Source organism: Terrapene carolina, unplaced genomic scaffold (assembly GCF_002925995.2).
Source record: "Terrapene carolina triunguis isolate 2854851 unplaced genomic scaffold, T_m_triunguis-2.0 Scaffold131, whole genome shotgun sequence".
Taxonomy (NCBI): domain Eukaryota; kingdom Metazoa; phylum Chordata; order Testudines; family Emydidae; genus Terrapene; species Terrapene triunguis.
This window is the reverse complement of record NW_020664482.1, coordinates 6265152-6284584: the sequence shown is the minus strand read 5'-3', so window position 1 is coordinate 6284584 and position 19433 is coordinate 6265152. Positions and strand designations below refer to the sequence as shown.

The 19433-nt window shown below is 44.1% G+C and overlaps 1 protein-coding gene across 5 annotated transcripts in view; it reads left to right on the top strand.

Annotated features, from left to right (window-relative positions):
* Nucleotides 1-19433, top strand: part of ATP11C (ATPase phospholipid transporting 11C) — a 110439-nt gene that overhangs the window by 49221 nt on the left and 41785 nt on the right. For all 5 annotated transcript variants that reach the window (XM_024196919.3, XM_024196920.3, XM_026653106.2 and 2 more), the window contains exons 4-11: nt 5763-5843; nt 6959-7066; nt 10045-10173; nt 12501-12604; nt 13315-13365; nt 15776-15840; nt 17424-17505; nt 18114-18264. In XM_024196919.3, the coding sequence (XP_024052687.2) occupies nt 5763-5843; nt 6959-7066; nt 10045-10173; nt 12501-12604; nt 13315-13365; nt 15776-15840; nt 17424-17505; nt 18114-18264 (771 nt within the window). The remainder of the gene's footprint in view (nt 1-5762; nt 5844-6958; nt 7067-10044; nt 10174-12500; nt 12605-13314; nt 13366-15775; nt 15841-17423; nt 17506-18113; nt 18265-19433) is intronic.

Below are 19433 nucleotides of genomic sequence, written 5' to 3'. Positions count from 1 at the left end.
CCCCTACCCGTGACCGGAAGGTGACACCACCTGCGCCCCCAACTCCCTCACACTCCCTCCCAGAGTCCTGTAGTTACTTCCGATTTGCTCAGGGTCATATCACACAGTATAATTAGTGCCCACTTGGATGAGCAGCATGGGGTAAAAGTCAGAGGGCCAGATGATGCTCAGTAATCCTTCCGTAATGTCTCAGATAGGCAGCACATCCTCAAGCTCCCGCTGTGGAGTGGGGTCTGGGGCGTGCCCCGCTCCGGCCCTCTAGCTGGGGAGCGGGATCAGGGGCCACTCCACGCGGCTCCTGGAAGCAGCAGCCTGGCCCCCCTCCGGCTCTTACGTGTAGGGGCAGCCAGCGGGCTCCACTCTGAACGCTGCCCCCGCAATCCCTATTGGCTGGCAACTGCAGCCAATGGGAGCTGCAGGGGCAGTGCCTGCGGATGGGGCAGCATGCAGAGCAGAGCCCCCTGGCCACCCCTATGCGTAGGAGCCCAAGAAAGGACATGTTGCTGCTTGAGGTAAGCGCCGCCCAGAGCCTGCACCCCTAAGCCTCCCCTCGTGCCCCAACCTCTACCCCAGCCCTGATCCCCCCTTCCCACCCTCCGAACCCCTTGATCCCTGCCTAGAGCCCCCTCCCACACCCTGAACTCCTCATTTATGGCCCCAAGCACAGCCCTCACCCCCTCCCGCACTCTAACCCCAATTTTGTGAGCATTCATGGCCCTCGGGCCAAAAAGTTTGCCCACCCCGATCTATATGAACAAAAATATAACCAGAATACTCTCATGTATGCATCATGGCAAGCTCTCTTGGCACAGTAGAGCCGCAGAGTTACAAACTGACCAGTCAACCACACACCTCATTTCGAATCAGAAGTACGCAATCAGGCAGCAGTAGAGATCAAACAGAAAAAAGCAAATACAGGACAGTACTGTGTTCAATGTAAACTACTAAAATAATAAAGGGAAGGCAGCATTTATCTTCTGCATAGTAAAGTTTCAAAGCTGTATTAATTCAATGTTCAGTTGTAAACTTTTGAAAGAGCCACCATAATGTTTTGTTCAGAGTTACGAACAACCTCCATTCCCGAGGTGTTTGGGACTCTGAGGTTCTACGGTAGGGGGCTCTGGGGATGGCAGAAGGCATGATACATTTATGTGTCCAAAGCTTTACCTCACATGGCCTCAGTTTTACTAAAAATGACGCCACCGTTGTGCCTGGGGGCAGGCAGATCTTGAAAATTAACTCTCTGCCATAGGGGGATGACCTGTTTCATAAATACGGTCATTTAGGGCCTGTCTACACAGTAAAAGCTGTGTTGAGGCTTGCCCACCTGAGCTACTTGAATCCAGCTAGTGCAGGTAACAGAAGCAGTGAAGACAGCACAGCATTGGCTTCAGCATAGGTAGTACAATCCTGTCACAGCCCCTAGGTACACACTCGGCTCACTGGCCCACGCGGTGTTATCTTCCCTACAGTTTTTACCTGGGCTAGCTGGATTCAAGCTAACAAAGTGAGCTAGTCCATACACAGCTTTTGCTGCGCAGACCTACCTTAGATGCATAACTGGCCATGTGTGCGTGCAAATACCCAATTGGAGCCCACACGTGCATTGCTTGCACACAGAGCTGAGTGCAGCCATCTCTGAACGTCCCTAGCCATCTAGGATTTACCACTGTTGAATGTAAATACTTTAATGTGGTGTGAATTTGGCTTCTTACAAACGGGACCCTTTCTGACTCTCTGCTCTGTTCGTGGTGTTTTTGCATAAAGCAGTGCAAAAATCACAGTGTAAGGCCATTTCCAGGGATTAATATGTGCTGACTATCTCAAAACAGCTTCCTAGGGACAGATAAGAAACGTTTTGTGCATAATGTAGCTTTTTACAAAGAACTGAAAACAACACATACAGATTCTATTGTTCATGAGCGCTCCAGTGAAACACCACTAGATGTTGCAAAACAAAGGCCTTTTGTTTATATGAATACAAGGCATTCTGGTAAACTTTCCTTGCGCTTTCCCTCTCCTCTATTACCCAGTACATCTGCCTCCATCCGTATTCCTGCCTCAACCCCCACCACAATCGGCTGGATCCCTGAAGTAGGACAACACGCTTCCTGTATGCCAGTTTGGGATCTGTGTGACCGCAATGCAGTGGTCTGTCCAAGTATGCTTCCCTCCCCAGCCCCCTGTCATTTTAAGGTCCTCTCTGGGGGATCTGTACTGGAGATTATGGTCTCTGACAGCGAGGGAGCTGTACAATATGCTCAGATTTATTTCTGTCTCTCATTCTAGAACTTGTTTGGTCTGAACTCCAAGCTCCATTCGGCTGTCTGATTGTGCCCCCATCACATCCAAAGGGAAACTGGTCCTTGGAAATTTTAGGGTGGGAGTGAGGGGTGAAGCTCACCAGCAATGCATAGGAACTGCTCTGGCTAGTCTGTCAAACCAAAGGCTCTGCATTAAAATATGTAACCAATGTGGTAACGCTGGATGCCAAATCTTAGTGTTGCCGTGGTTTTAGTTTTTCTGATTCCTTTAATTTCTCCTCGTTATAAACCTGTTTCAGTGACCACACACTTCCTATACCCTAAAAACTGGGCTGAATCATGAGAAGGTCAATAGAAATGGACAGTTCCCATTCTCTAGGGTCCCCCTACTGTTTAATTAAAGTCTCAAAGCTGGCCTGCTATGTTCTTTCCTTGCTACGGGCATGTCTTCACTGCAGTGTCAGCTCGAGGTACACCGAGCGTTGCCCCATACCCAACTCCCGTGCACACCCACAAGTTAAGTGGTGTTTTATACTCCACTTAGCTGATCCAAGTACTGCTGACATTCAAGCTAATCCTGCAGCAGGGAAAACAGCTACTCTGTGCTGCTAATCCGAGCAGTGTGTGCCACCGTAGCATTTGGCAGTGTAGCTGCTCTCACTTTTAGAGCCCTCTGACCTACTTTTTATTCTTCTATAATGGTTCATTTTATTTTTTGGGAATTTCTTGTTCTTTCATTTTGTCCATGGGGAAAAAAAAGATTTTGTTTTATTTCTTTTTATTCCACTTACAGGAATAAAATACCTCAAATGACCATATGCAAATAAACACGGTGTAAAAATCCCAATTTGAATATATTACATGATTTTATGAGGCGTTATTCCATGGCGTTGAAAGGTTTCAGGAATTAAAAGCTGACATAAGAGTTCCCTGCATTTTCTCTTTCCATGGCCTGTTGTCTTACAATCAATGTATACTTCGGGGGAAAAAACTTGTCACAATCTACACCAGGGATAGCCAATTATTTTTTTTGTCAGGGTCCAAATTTCCTGGTCAAGGTGTAGTCAAGGTCCAGACGCCAGAGAAAATAATGCAAAAGTAACAATGATAAGTAAATAAAACGATTTTGTGGTTTGTTCAAAAGTGTTTGGCGGTCCACATGTGGCCCGCGGTCTACCTCTTGACTACTGACTTACACTACCCTTGGCCTACACTAACCACAGGGTACATGAGCCGCAAAATAATGGTATTGGATAGACTGGCATTCTGGTATCTGAGTCCAAACCTACGTTGGTGACTGCACAATCTGTGACTTTCCACAAGATGTTGAACCACTCACATTATAAAGACGTGTGCAGGTGCAAACTCCCCACCCCCATTAGCCACCCCCAAGTTCCCTGGATAGCTACTTATGGTCCCCCCCGCCCTTGAAATTTACCCAGTACTTCAGCCCTGAACTAACCCTCCCATCTCCATCTCCATTCAGTGCCACAAATCCCATGGGACATCACAGCTCTTCCCAACCCCTACTGCTTCCTTCTCCAACTCTCCCATGCCCTCTCTCCCATTGAATCTCACCCCCATTAGCCCTGATAACCATTAGTCCCAGGGACCCCTCCCCATCTCTGTGTCCAACAGAACATGGTCATCTGCAAAGTCAAGATTGTGAAGTTTTTCTTTATTCCACATAACTCCTGCAGCTTCCTTTCATGTTGCTCTTTGCATCACATAAGCTATCACAGTGCAGAGAAGAGAGGTGCAACCTTGGCAAACTCTGTTGATGATCTTAAACCAATTGCTCTCTCCCCTTCCTGTCCTTACATAGCTTTTCGAACCTTCATACAGTCTTGTCCAGTCTCTTTCTAGGAAGCCCACAGAGTCAGAAGATCTATAGCAATTCTATGAATGCGGTGGCTGGGCCATGTGTAGATTAGACTCTTCTACTGCATCTGAATTAATTGACCTGGTCTTGTGGATCTAGCATTAGACACTTCTACGCATTTAGAGCCAGAGGTCCTGGAGTTAGTCCCCACAGATGACCCAGCCATTATGCATGCACTAAGCCTGAATGAGAAACCCCCGTGCTTCACCCCCAAATCCATGCATATTTCACTCTCCCCCTCAATAAATCACACCCCGCCACTCCTTCCAAAGTTCAACTCTGACCCCCAAGTATAGCTCTATCCCACACAAAATCAAATTAATGGGGCCTGCCCAGGCTTCCTGTAGGGCGTCACTGCCGCTTCTGGCTCCCCATCCCATCCTCTGAAAGGAGCTGTGGGTTGGAGACAGTGGTGTAGTGGAGCCGGAACAGTGATCTGGTTCCATTATGCCCCACTCCTCTGCAGCTGGTCACTCTGCAGGGCTGGCTGGGCTCAGCTCCCTGCTGTGGGCATTTTGACGTGCCTTGCTTTGCCACTCCCACTCCATGCCTGACCCTCCTGCTCCGTTCCACCCCTCTTGTTAAAGGAGCCAATCAGTGGCTCCTCTGTGCATTTGTCCTGCCCTGTGGGGAAGGAGTCAGTGGCGCTCTGCCCACTTGCCCTGACCATACATGTAGAACTCCCCAGAAGCTTGGCCTCCCCTTGCAGATGACTGGATTTTGTGAACCAGCCAGTTAGACACCATCACAATAGGAGGAGCAAGGAAAAGGCATCTTAGTTCATTCTGGCAATTCTGGTTTGGGTTCTATTGATGATACTAGAGAATGGTCCATGGTGTGGTTGTTGAACATGGTACCCAGTGCTGGCCCTGCTGTTCAATCTTCAAGGTGAAACTGACCATGTTTGGTGCAGATTATACGGTGTGTGGGCAGGCAGGTGCATGGAAACTTTCTGGTTTGAACCCATAATGCCCCTTGCTTAGGCTGCACACCACAAAGGTGCGTGACTGAGACGCATTCTCTAAGCCCTGTTGGATACAGAAACTTGTTCAGCTGCCTCAGTCTGCTTCGGAACAAAACTTCATAGTCACTTAGGAGACTTTCCATTGACTTTCAGTGGGATTTGTATGCCTCAGTTCTTAAGGTGCTTATGTAAATCTCCCTCCTACACTCCATGTGCCCACTCTTCCTGAGCATGCTCATAGTTGGGGCTTGTATTACTTAATACAGCCCTGGTCTACACTGTGGGGAGGGCGGGGGGGATTGATCTAAGTTACACAACTTCAGCTATGTGAATAACGTAGCTGAAGTCGACTTACTTACTGTGGTGTCTTCACTGCAGTGAGTCGACTGCTGCCGCTCCCCTGTCGATTCTGCCTCCACCTCTCGCGGCGCTGGAGTACAGGAGTCGACGGGAGAGCGCTCGGGGGTTGATTTATCGCGTCTAGACTAGATGCGATAAATCGATCCCCGCTGGATCGATCGCTGCCCGCCGATCCAGCGGGTAGTGAAGACATAGCCACAGAGTGTGTTGAATGAATCAACTCTAATGATAGCATTTGATAATGACTCCCTAAAAAAAATTATAACACAAGTTGTTTTGTTTTTTTCTGTAGGTCATAGTAGATACACCAACCAGTCCAGTAACCAGTGGACTTCCACTTTTCTTTGTGATTATTGTTACAGCTATCAAACAGGTAATGTTTTTGATTCATGAGGGCATGGGGGTGAGCAACAAATTGCTACAGTAGTGTGTGTGTATTTGCTTTGGGTTTTTAAGTATGTTCATGGCAGAATGGATGAGAGAGATTTGGCATATAAAGACATATATACTTGACTCTACATATATTTGAAATAATAGAGGGCCAAGGTTAGAGGAACACTATCAATGTGAAATCTATTTAACTTAAAATTTGAAATAAAAAAGTAATTTTGGATACTATGCCGAACCTAAGTTCTCTGTCCAATTTTTGTAGATTTGATTGCATTTTCTCATTTTCAGTATGGCTTTTGTAATCTGTGTGTGTGTGTTTATTTAAAGTCATGTTGTGAGCTATTGCTGTTGATGGTTGCCTCTGCGTTCACTGCACTACTATAATTTATTTCTTCCATTTTAAAAATGCACTTTGGACCTGATTTGGAGGTTAAAGAAGCATGATATAAATCCAGTTTCTATTCTACTCTGACGTCAATGGAAAAACAAGAATAGTTCTAGTCAAACAATATCTAGTCCTGAAAACTTGTAGACCTCTTTCATTGAGTAATGTTAAAAAAAAAAAAAAAATTAACCGTACGCACCCCTTTTTAAAACTGCATTATTTGATGTTTTTGTAAAGGGAATCAGTTGGGGAGCGGAAAGGAGTACTAGAGTTAAATCCGAATTTGGCTTTTGTATTCTTTAGCTGAGACTGAAGAGAAAGAAAGTCTTTTCCTGTGTTAGACTGGAAAAGTGAGAATAACGGGGCACTAAGCATATTATTCACATGATCAGCGTATTCTTGCCAATCTTGAGAATAATAGAAACATGTCACAGCAATTTAGATGCTCTTTGCATGCAGTGCCTAAAGATTAGTTTTGTGTGTGTTGTTTTAGTCTGTTCTGAATCTGTCAAATGTATATGTGAAGTTTTTAAAAATTAACTTGGTTCAGACGGAGCTATTCAGGTCGACGTTCTGGCGTGCATGAAGGAGCTCTGATAACTGTGTTTAACTTACTTGCTTTTTTATCTCCCTCTCTCTCACAACTTTATTTATTTATTTATTTACTTCACTACCTGGGCTTGACTGTGTTACCTGTATATTGGAATGTCTAGGGCTATGAGGACTGGCTGAGACACAGAGCTGACAAGGAAGTAAATAAAAGCAGCGTCTTCATTGTTGAAAATGCAAAGCAAGTGAAAAAACACAGCGAAAAAATCAAGGTAACCATTAATAGAAAGAGAGAGGGATGCACCTGGGAGCCATTGGGAAAACTCCCATTGATGTGGTAGCAGAATCCGACGCTGTGGCTGAATACTTGAATATGCTAAGGGCCTAATTCTGCAGTTGTTACTTTTTGTCTTCCCATCCCCTTCCCTAAACCTCAGTTTGTTTTCAGACTGGAAACCTTACGAGCCATTCCAGTTAATAACCAGGTGCTTGCTTGGCTTTTGTGTGGTCACTTCTTTGAAAGGCTGCCATGCATGCACTTTACTGGTGGGGCTGATGAGTAACTTACCTCTGATCATTTTTCATTTGGTGACTGGAACAGGCAGTCCTTCCTTTATCCCGAGCTTCCCAAGGACGTCTGAGAAGATGTCTGCTAGCAGAGATGCTGATTTATCACCTCTCACTGTAGAATGCTAGATGGCTACTTTTTTTATACATTTTTATGTGAAATTGTAAGGAGGTGTCTCTTATCCTAGTCCGTGGTCCTGCTGAGTTGGGCTGACTTCTCAGGCCAAGTCCTGCACTTGGATACAGGTGTGCAGCGCTGGTTGAAATCAGAAGGAGTTCTGGTTGTCGGAGGGCAGAACTGGCCCAGAGTGCCTGGGAGAGAATGGCCCTCAGTGCTTAGAAAGGGGCCCTAGCTAACAAGTTTAATTTACAGAGCTGGGATGGTTCGTTTAATCTGTGGTGGAGGTTTTTCCTTGGTGCTCTAATATTGGGATAGAATGCAACAGCATTTGTAAGAACAAATACTTGCTAGTGGCTTGTTGTGACAGTTCTTGGGGTGCCCAGGGCTGAGTCACCTTGTTACCCCCAGCCTCCAGCAAGAGGGAGTCTTGTGGTAGCTGGATGTCAGCTCCCTGATGCCACCAGCTCTTCAGCCCCTCTCCTCTGGGTTATGGCAGCCCTTGCTTTGCCTTGCAGATCGCCAATAGGTGTACCCTAGTCCCCAGGCCCCTTTGAAATGTCTCTCCGTAGCATTCCGTTCCTTCTCCACCGAACACTCACAGGCTATGTCTGCACTACACAGCTTTGTCGCTACAGCCGTGCTGCTAAAAGTCGCGCAGCGTAGCCGCTGTTTGTCTGCTCTCCTGCCGACAAAAAACTTCCACCCCCAACGAGCGGGGTTAGCTTTGTCGGTAGCAAAGCGCTCCTGCCGACAAAGCGCTGTTCACTCCAGCGCTTGTCGTCAGCAAAACTTTTGTCTTTCGGGGGGTGTGTGTGTGTGGTTTTTTTTTAACACCTCTGAAAGACAAAAGTTTTGTCGTTCAATTGCCAGTGTAGACAAAGACACAGTAATACCAGGTAAGCTGTCCCCAGAGGAACAGAGTTCACACCAGCGTGTTTGGTTCCATGGAGGATGAGCTACTGAGATATATTTATAGTGAAAACAAGCCTAAGTTTATTATCAAAGGCTACAATTTAAGAGATGGTGAGCAAGGATAGTGGATTACATATAAAACAAAATCAGTACATGCTTTCCAGAGATTAAACTTAATTTAAAAAGCAATCTTTTCTCACCCAAAGGTCCTTTACAGTGCTTCCAGGCAGGGCAGGTTGGGATCTCATTTTCATGAATGTAATCGCACTTCCTTAGGTACAGGATAAAGAGGTTTCCTTTTGCCTTTTCCTTTATAGCCCCAAAATTCATTGTTGGTCCCCCACGTCAGGATGACCCCCTGGGGGTTTATTCCTTGGTATACTGACTTCGTGTGCAAATAGAGCCTCCATTCTGTTGGCTTACAATGCTTAATTTACATGTGGACCGAGGGAGACAGATGATTATACGTCCTTCGTCTGGCAGAATCCCGTTTATCAACCCCGTCTTGATTCTGACTTCTTTAGGAACGTATTTTCAGTTTATGTATACATAACTTCTTCCATGGCATTTGTACAGACATTTCACCTCAGTGTTAATGACCACTGTGAGCCTGGCTTTCACTGAAGACCTCACATGACATTCTTTATGGAGAAATACTGTGAAAACAGGGTGCTGGGTGTAGTGAGTTTGTCAGGCCTGTCAAGAGTTACCGTGGCAGCACAGTGACCCCTTTGCCGGTTGGCATTGAGGGGCTCTTAAGGTCACACTTGTGTTTTCCTCTTGGGGTGGAGGGAGGTGTGAGGCCTTTGAGCAGAGGGTTCTGTTACACGTTGTCAAGAGCGTGACTCAGGGTCCCTCAGCAGCAAATGAAAGGAAGAAAAATCAAGAAAATATAAATTTAAAAAATGCTACTTATTTGGGTACTATCTTGAGTGTAAAGAAAACTTCACTCTGCTCCATCTCCTCACAGCAAGTGCCGTGTCCCCTCCATCCAGTAATGAGTATTTTCCAAAGCTAGGTAGTGAGGGAACGTAGTGTATGCAGCAGCTGCTACGGAATAGTCCTAACTGAAGAAAAAGCTTTCCACTTGGAAGTCTAGTAGGGGTGTGTGTGTGTGAGCTACATATATGAACAAGGGCTATGGTGGGTAATTATCAAGCATACTGTCAGATAAAGGAGAAAAGATCTGGAGTCCGACTACATTACTACATTTCCACTCAATAGTGAAATAATTTCATAGCTTTGTTAAACCCCTTCCAAGGGCGCTCAAACTTCAAATTCTATTGTCCTGCGAACAATCACTGCACAGAGGTCCTACTGAAGTGGGTGAAAGTTGTTAAATATGGAACCATTGTAAGACAGAGTAAATGTGCAGGTACTGTATTGCTATCGTTATGCAGTCTTGATAATTAGCGTTGAGCAACAGTTCTAGCATGTGGATGGCAAATCATCGGGGACAGTTACACAATTGCAGTACTTTTTTTTGGTGGTAAGCTTAAAAAGCTCTTCAAATTCCCATGATCGGAGAGGATTTGTCTTCTTTCTTGTAGACTTGGATAAAAAAAAAGATAAACTGATTAAACCTTTAATCTTTTCCTTCAGGGCCTGATGAAATGAATCATTAAAAAACCATAGTTGCATTCTTTCCAGGTTGGGGACATTGTAGAAGTGAAAGCAGACGAAACCTTCCCCTGTGATCTGATCTTTTTGGCATCGAGTAATGACGATGGGATCTGTTACGTCACGACGGCAAGTCTGGATGGCGAGTCGAATTTCAAGGTAACAAGAATGAAAACACTTCAGGCAGGAGTCTAGAGTGCAGAGTAAATGCATTTCAGTGGCTCCTCTGTGCTCCGATTTTTTGTTTTGTTTTAGTTGCAACTGAAGTCAGCCTGGGTGTCTGTCAGTTCAGTTTGAGAACGCTTTGGGATCACACACTCTGATTGTGATTGGCTGTGTTTAGCTTCCATTTCCATTTAGCTCTCTCATCCAGTCACTCAACACTGAAGTGCTGTATGGATTTTTTTTTTTTTTTTTTGGTGTGTGTTTTAAATAACTATTCCTAATGGCACTGTTCCAAACTGTGTTGGTCTTGACAGATATACCTGCATGCTGTATTATTTATCCTGCTAAAGCAGGTTACCACTTTCATCTTATTCCCCATGTAGAAAGATCTAATGAATTAGTAAATAGATCACTGCAGTTTCAGCTGGTTTATTAAAGCAGTCACCCGTAGTGACCTTTGCAATTGAGATTTTATCAGGGCTTTCACTCTATAACTTCCTGCTTTCGCTCTCTCTGCACTTATGAGTAGTTGTCCTCTTTTTGTGACTGAAATTCTTCATGCTTGATATGAACTCATAGGTGAATTGTTCTGGATTGTTTTGCAGAAAAAGCCTTCTAGTCATTTAAACTATACTCTGTTCCCATTGGCAGAAAATTTTAAGATGCATTTTTTCATACTCATGACTCAAAAGGGCTGAACTTTGAGATTTGAAATTGTACCAGTTGGGTAGACCTCACTGAGGATGAATTCTTTCTCTAATTTATTCCCTCTACCTTTCTCCCCCCACCCTCCAATTGAAACCCCCCTCTAAGGATATGAAAACTTGGTTTCACTCATGCACAGGAGTAATTTGTGCTAACATTGGTAGCTGTAGTACTAAGTGTGGAACAATGTTAGTAGTGTAGAATTCCTTCCAACTCCCACAGACGTCAGTGGGCGTATGTATCTTCATTCGTTAAAAGGGTGTTGGATCAGGTACGTGGCTAATATCTATATTGATAGCCATTAGGTAATGTAGAAATATATGCGTGGAAGCTGATTCTGTGTTGAAATATTTTTGATTGTATTGAGTTCACCAACTCTTTAGAAGTGAGCCTTTCTCCTGGGCATCTTATGAACTTCACAAGCCAAGTAGCGCTGGGTTTGCAACCTTAGTGGCTAGGTTAGCAAAGAGGAGTGGAGCTTTCAAGCTCCACAACCCTAAAGTACGCCTTCCTATATTAAAACCGGTTTAAATGTATGCCATAAAATATACAAGGATGTGCAACACGGCTGAGTTAATTTCAGAACCGGAACACGTTTCCTGACTTTGAGCATTTGAAATGTGACACTAAAGTTCTACAATAAGTATCTTATATTGTTTCTGCTTGGTCATTAGCGGTTGTCTCCTGAATATTGATGTAACAAAGAAGAAGTTTGGGGGGCAGGGAGGAAGAGTGGGGAAAATGGCAGAACAGCGTAACTGAGGCTTACCTGTCCTGTGGGGGGTGTGGAATTTTTGATGTAAGACACAGACATTCTACTACAAAATCATTCACCACTGGTATTCAAAATGCTGTTTATAATTTGTGTACTATAGCTGTTTCTCCCATCAGTTTCAGGAAGAGGAATCCAAGGCTAAGAAGTGAGAAAGCTTTTTAGTGAATGTGTTTTTGGAGACCGATTAAGGCAATCTATCTTGCTGACTGAAGTTTAGAACTGTTAAGTAGTTTCTATAAATAGAACTTTAAAAACAGTGAATTGGAGTCTTCCCAGGCTTTCCAATTAGTTATGTGAGAAAGGAACTTTCACAGCAGTTGATGCTAAGAATAGCTCTTGGTTCTGTCAATACTGTTCCTGCTCCCCTGGCAGCAGAGCTATCTTCTAATTACCTTCAGAAGCTGCACCGGGCAATTTCCTTAGGGGAGCTGAACACCTGTTGAGCACTTGTAGCTATCTTTTGAAGTAAACCAGTGTTGCAGGAGTTCACCATGCCTTAGGACAGCCCTGAAGGAGGAGTATGTCTCATAATTTATTGGCAGGTACAAGAGACCTCCCTTCTTAAGTAACCCTCTGTCTTACCAGACCAGTCCAAAGTATTTCCTAAGCATATTAAATTCCAACCTGTTCTGCCTTTCATTAGAAGACCCTGCCCTCTCCTCCCGCTCCATCCTTAAACAACTGATGGGTTACTTGAGTGGTCGCTTAAGACAAGCCCCCGTATACATCAGTGTTTTAAGGACTGAGCTATAACAACTCATTGGGCGAAGACCTTCTCTGTACTTGTGCTTCAGTGGAGTTGTGTGACTCCATAATAACTCTTGCTGCTCTTTCCACCTAGACTCATTATGCAGTGCGGGATACGACTGAGCTCCGGACAGATGATGACATCGACTCCCTTACTGCCGCAATTGAATGTGAGCAGCCTCAACCTGACCTCTACAAGTAAGAACGGGAACAGCCACTACTCCTGGTACTCAACTGATCCTTGTCGTTTGTCCATCACTTAGTGTCCTTTGACCGGGCAAACTAGTGAGCCATTGGCACCCGTCTAACAAAGTAGTTTAAGGGAGCCGCTGAATTCTCGTTCCAGCTGAATAGGCTGCATGGAATTCAAAAAAGTGATTGTCTTCATGTTGTCCACAAGGAATGAAAGGCTTTTTAAGGTAACACTTGCAGATGTTCCTGGGGAATTTACTGAGCTGTCCGGCAAAGCTCCCTGGAAATTGGACTTAGATGGCAAAGCATCTGCCCTGGGAGGTGCTAGTGCACCAAAGTATCACTAGCCCCATATGCCTTTACAAACTTGGGTGTAGGCCTGCTTAGAAACATGGCTTTGTTACCTTTCTGAACAATTTTCAGGGTGGAAACCCATTGGCACCCTGGCCCCAATTCAGCAAGGTGCTGAAACACAAGAACAGCCTCATTCTAGTCAGTGGGGCTCCTTGCACGCTTAAAGCTTGGCATGTGCTTAAGTACTTTGTTGGATCCTGGCCTGCGTAATGTGTGCTTTCCAAAGCGCCTTCTCTCTGAGAGCATAAGACTCTGATGTCCTCTAACCTTCTCATTTCTTCCCACCTGTCTGTTGTGACGTTTCTTATGTTTGTAATTAAATATATAGTTAACCAATGTCCTCTTATATATTTTGATCACAGATTTGTTGGAAGAATTAACATCTACAGAAGTAACCAGGAGCCTGTAGCCCGGTTAGTTCACTTGGCTCATTGTTACTCATTGCATATGGTGTTTGTTTTCTTTATTATTTCTTTATTGATAGTTCGTAGCGTCCTGCTTATCAAAGAGGAGTTGTGGAGATTAATAGGCCTGAAATTTGAGCTTTCTTATCCTACCTCTTTTCTTTCGTGTTGCAGTTTGGTTTTATGTGTTCTAGTGACTTGAGAAAATTTCAGTCATTCCGAATGAGGGATCACTTGATGATTACCTGTTCTGTTCATTCCCTCTGGGGCACCTGGCATTGCCACTGTCAGCAGACAGGATACTGGGCTGGATGGACCCTTGGTCTGACCCAGTATGGCCGTTCTTATGAGGGCAGCAAGCCCTCTTAAAACCCCCAGCTCTTCAGCTGTGACAATCTCCAACAAATGCCCCAGGATGTTGTGTGTGTTGGGTTTGCCGATGTGGGAGTTTACAGGATGTGAGCACATGTGCAACCCTCTGCATCCTCTATCACCCCTGCTGGAATCATCCTGGTGAGCTGGCGGATAAATGAAACTGACAGGCTCCCTGCTCTCTGAGCTCTTGCAGGGCAGGATCCTCCGTCAGTTTCACTCCCGCTGACCAGAACCAGAAGAAGCAAAGAGTGATGTGCTGGGCATGTGCTCACAACATCTGCTCTCCAGCAAGCCCAGCCTTCGCTTTGCTGAAGAGCTGGGGTTCTAATGAGGTGCAGCCCGTGTTTTGGGTGACCAGTACATTTTCTGCATCAGTGGGACACAATAGAGGGTGGGTGAGAATGTAGATTTCCTGAGGGGAAGGTTTTTGATTGTGGGTCTGTCAAATAGGCTGTTTCTGTGCACAAAATGTTTTTTTCCCCCCTAAGCGGCGTATGTACATTAGTTTGCAAAACTGTTTTCCCTGTTGCTGTTTATGTAGTGAGTACAGCCATGTGCTCAGAGCGGTGTAAAACCTGAACACAAAGACAGTCCCTGCCTTAATAAAGTTACACTTTACAGACACAAAGAAAAAGACACACTAGAAAGTCTAGAGATGACGGACTTAGTCTGTTTATTCCAGCTGTGTATTGTAAAAGCATGTTTCATGCTAACATCTTTGTGTATATCACAGGAGAAAGCACCAATTCACCAACAATGCTGCAAAATTAATGGGCCAAATTTTAAAGTAAAGAAGAAAATCAAACTTGAATCCAAGAAGCAGTGAAAGATAGATTTCAGATAGAAGTGGAAGCAAGCATGTCCGTTAACCCAAGAGTTTTGGAATTCTAAGAGTTTTCGATTCCACGGCCATAAAGGACCTTTGTGACGATCTAATCTGACCTCCTATACAGCACAGAAAGGGACAGGAGGGCTTTGAAAACCAAATGGTCACCTCTCAGCCTGCATTTGTAGTGCTTGTGATGTTTCTCGCTGGTCAAGCAGAGATGCCAGCAGCTGTGCCCCTCAGATTCTTAAGTTGAGAGACTAATGGTGGTCTCAGATACTAACTGCAATACAGAACTTGTGAGGGACCCTTGAAACCTGACAAATTGATTTTTGAGGATTTACACAAACTTTTCTCGCCTTTAAAACTTCTGCCACCCTTTTAGGATTAGAAGTGGAAATGGCAAGCGGTCATGAAGGGAAATAAGGAATTAATAGAACAGACAGAGCAACATGGGAGCAAAAAAATAAGTAAAACATTTTACAGCATCATCGATTTTTTTTTTTGAAACGCTCCAGGGGGTTTAGCACTCTTGAAAATTAGTCCACTTATTTAGGTGCCTAAGTATAGGTTTTAGACTCTAGCATCAGGTACTTATTCTTGAAAATCTTGACTTGAATTCTAAAATGAGTTAGACAGTGGAGAGTCTGAATACCAGTAATACTTTGTGTGATAAGAGATAAGAAACCACAAATGTAAATATCGGTGTGAAGGCAAAAATACAGTCCCAGAATCAGGGCCGGCTTTAGGCCGATTCCCCGGAATCAGGCCCTGTGCCTAAGAGGGCCTGCACCCGTGCCTAAGAGGGCCCTGCGCCTTAAGCACCTTTTTAATTTTTAAATTTTTTTTACTCACCCGGCGGTGGTCTGCTCCAGGTCTTCGGCGGCACTTCGGCGGCGGGGGGGTCCACTCCGGTTCTTCGGCAGTGTGGGGGGGTCCTTCAGTGCCGTGGAAGACCCGGAGCTGAATGAAGGACCCGCCGCCGCCGGGTATTCGAATCGGGCTCCGCAGGTCCTAAAGCCGGCCCTGGCCAAAATAAACAAATCCCTTATTTAAGAGAAAAAAAAACAAACCAATCCCCAGAATGAAGCGTATTTACAGTATTTGGGTTTAAAGGACTTCTGCTTTAGCTTTGTTTAACTCTGGGTATAACATGTAACCAAGTTGGAATGAAATTGTTTGTAAGCAATCTGATCCTATAACTTTTTCTGTGTTTAGGTCTTTGGGTCCCGAAAATCTGCTGCTGAAGGGTTCTACTTTAAAAAATACAAAGAAGATTTATGGTGAGCAGCTTTTTATTGATAGTGCCGATGGATAACTGAATGAAGTTAGCAAACAAATCGAAATGTCTATCGTAGCATCTAGTGATGGAAAACTGTCTACACTGCTTCTTTCAGTGCTCTGTACATATCTCATGCTCATACACAAGTTAATGAATTAATTTTGAGAGTAAGATTTCATGAGCTACTGTGTCAGATGTTTAACTGAAATCTGAATATGTTGACCAGGATCTTCAGAAATTACTTGTGCTTTTTGAGAGCCCATCTTGAAACTAAAGCTGGGCGAATTTTTTTTGGCAAATAGAATTTTTGCTGAAAAAATGCTTTTTTTTTTTTTTTAAGGCTTCCCAAATTTTGAATTTCTTTTTTAAATTTTAAAAAAAAAAAAAAAAAGGGCGGGGGGTGAAGAGGGCCAAATCGAAATGAAAATCCCCCCCCATAAAAAGTCATTTTGAGTTGACCAAAATGTTTTTGTAGATTCAAAATAATTAAAAAATAATAATTTTGAATTGACCTGGAATGTTTTGGTGGATTAGAAATGATTATTATTTTTTTTTTAGTTTGTGATGGACAAAATATTTCTGAAGAATGCTTTTGGTTAGAATCACAGCAGATTTTTTCAGCTCAGCTCCCAAACAAACAAAAATAATCAATTATTCACTCCGATCTATTTGTGACGCCTTTAAAGAGGCCCAGCTCAGCATTTTCTGCCATGTAGGGACCCCTTTACAGTGTCTCAAGTTGCAAGTCCCTTTTGAAAATTATTGGCCATACACCCAGTACTTTATCTCCATCCACTAACACCTGTAAGTCTGTCCAAAAAGCAGCAAAGTTTGTCTGGCAAAAATGTATCCCTTATCAACTCCATACTGCTAATGGTTCCACTATCCTTCAGGGAAATAAACTGAGCCAAGGTATAAATGGCTGTAGCTCCATTGAAGTGAAGTGGATTTGCACCTGCTTACACCAATACTGAATTTGGTCTAGATTTTTCAGAGATTCTTTTTTCCCCCTTCCCAGTACTTGTTTCCTTTTACTTTTGGCAGGAGTTGGACTTACAGGGTGCTAATTGTCAGTACCACATTCTGAGTGGATTTTGTACTGTCTCTGCTTTTCTCCTTACGTCTCCTGCTCTTCTTCCCCTCACCCAGGCCTTTTCAAAATAACGATCAGTACTGCAATACATTTGTTTGCCAATTCCACTAATACCCTCGCATATATACACTTGTATGAAGCTATCTTTTTTTTCCCCTGTCAGTTTGTACAAGCAGTTGTGATAGATGAAAATGTTTGCTAAATTTAACAAACTTTGTACAGAAATAAATTTATGCTCTGGGAAACTATTCGGGAGTTCACGCCTCTCATCAACCTTCAGATGATTTATTGTGGCACTTGTGTTAGCATTATTCGATACCACTGGGGGTTCCTTGCTTAAATAACAATGCATAACATTTGGGTAATACCGCTGTCTGTGGATAATGAATCTAAAGCACTGTGCAAACGTTGATGTACCTCACTGACAAGTGAGAGGTAGGCTTGCAACTCAGAAAGGGAACGATTACAAGTGATGCTTTAATGTTCTGTAGGAGTTGCGGTTTATACTGGAATGGAAACAAAAATGGCTTTGAACTACCAAGGAAAATCACAAAAACGTTCAGCTGTAGAAAAGTAAGTGTGCTTCAGAAGGAGAAAAGTTTATAAAAACTGTTCGTTTCCTTATGGGTTCATTTGTGCAGAAATAATCCCAGCATTTGCTGCCTTTTGTTTCCGATACACTCCGTGTAGAAAATCTGTATACAGGTCTGTCGCATCTTACGCGCATTTAACATGCGCGATTTCAACTTTACGCGGTCGGCAAAAACAAAAACAAAAAAAGAGGAAAAACAACAATTTTCATACTATACCTGTTGTGTGGGCGCTTTCACCCGCCATTGAACTCAATGGGGTTTTGGCTATACGCAGTTTTCGCTTTACACGCTAACCGCGGAACGGAATCCCCGCGTAAGATGAGATAGACCTGTATTGGGTTAAGCATGTCTCCTAAAAAGCTACAGCATTTAGTCGAACTTTTAAAAAGTATTACTCCAGGCTTATGCTTTACTCTACCGGGTGAGAAGTATTAAAAATCCTGGATTTGACCCTAAAGATGAGGGCTGTCAAAAGCAGTAGTCTATAGAGTTTCCCTTTTAAAAATGAGAATAGTCTAACCCTGATTGCTTGCATGATTGAGTATTAAAAATAGCTGCATGGATTTTAAAAATAAACCTATTTTTCAGATCAATCAACGCCTTCTTGATAGTGTATTTATGCATCTTAGTGAGTAAAGCTACGGTGTGCACCACTCTGAAATACATCTGGCAGAGTAATCCATTTAATGATGAGCCATGGTATAACCAAAAGACAATAAAAGAAAGAGATACGTTCAAGGTAAATGGGGTTGTGTTTCAGGATCTCCTCCAGCCTTATTTATTCTGACAGTTTTGTTTAATCTGCCAACCCCTGTCTTCCCTGCGTGTTGTTTGGAATACATACTAAGGAAAGTACTGTCAATCTCTTAGCTCTCTTTTCCCTTTTGCTTGTAATTATTTCCTGTCTCAGTTGCTCTGTGCCACCCTTCTTACTTATGTGCAAGAATGCTTGGGAGTGGTTGGGCAAAACACGGCTGAGGAAGACTCAGATGCTAAAGCTGCTCACGTATTGGTGTTCTTCTCATATAGAACGTGTGTGCCAACTGTTTATGTTTCTAAATGGCTGCCTCTTATTTGCTGACAAAAGACAGATAAATAGAATTTTGGTCCCCGAGATATACTTAAACACAGGAGCACATGCTTGGTCCATATCTGAACTCCAGCCAGTTTTCAAACTTGAATATATAAATTTAGACTGGGGCCACTTTAATTAGATGTCTAAATATGGATGTAGGTGTTTGAGGTTTTAAGTAGCCAGGCTTGAAAACGTTGGCCTGATCTCAACTTACCTTATTTGCTGTCAGAGTTTTAGGCGACCTCCTTGTGATTTCGCTTACACCAGTTGTATGGTAGTGTAGCGCTCCTGACAGCAAAGCAGTTTCTCCTGAGATAAACTTTTTTAAGTGAGATCAGAATCAGGCCTGTAGTATTTACAGAACGGTCTTTGGCTGCAATGTTGATTTAGACCAGGGGTCGGCAACGTTTGGCACGCGGCTCGCCAGGGTAAGCACCTTAGCGGGCCGGGCCAGTTTATTTACTTGCTGATGCGGCAGGTTCGGCCGATCGTGGCCCCCACTGGCCGCGGTTCGCTGTCCCGGGCCAATGGGGGCGGGAGGAAGCCGCGGCCAGCACATCCCTTGCCCGCGCCGCTTCCCGCCGCCCCCATTGGCCAGGGACGGCGAACCGCGGCGAGTGGGGGCCGCGATCGGTAAATAAGGTAAATAAACTGGCCTGGCCCGCTAGGGTGCTTACCCTGGCGAGCCGCGTGCCAAACGTTGCCGACCCCTGATTTAGACAGTCCTTGTGGTTGTAAATAAAATGCCACCGTGAGCCAAATTCTCTTCAGTTATGCCTTTACAACTACGTGCGAGTCAGTGAGGTTGCCAAGATGTAGCTGTTTGTCCCGAA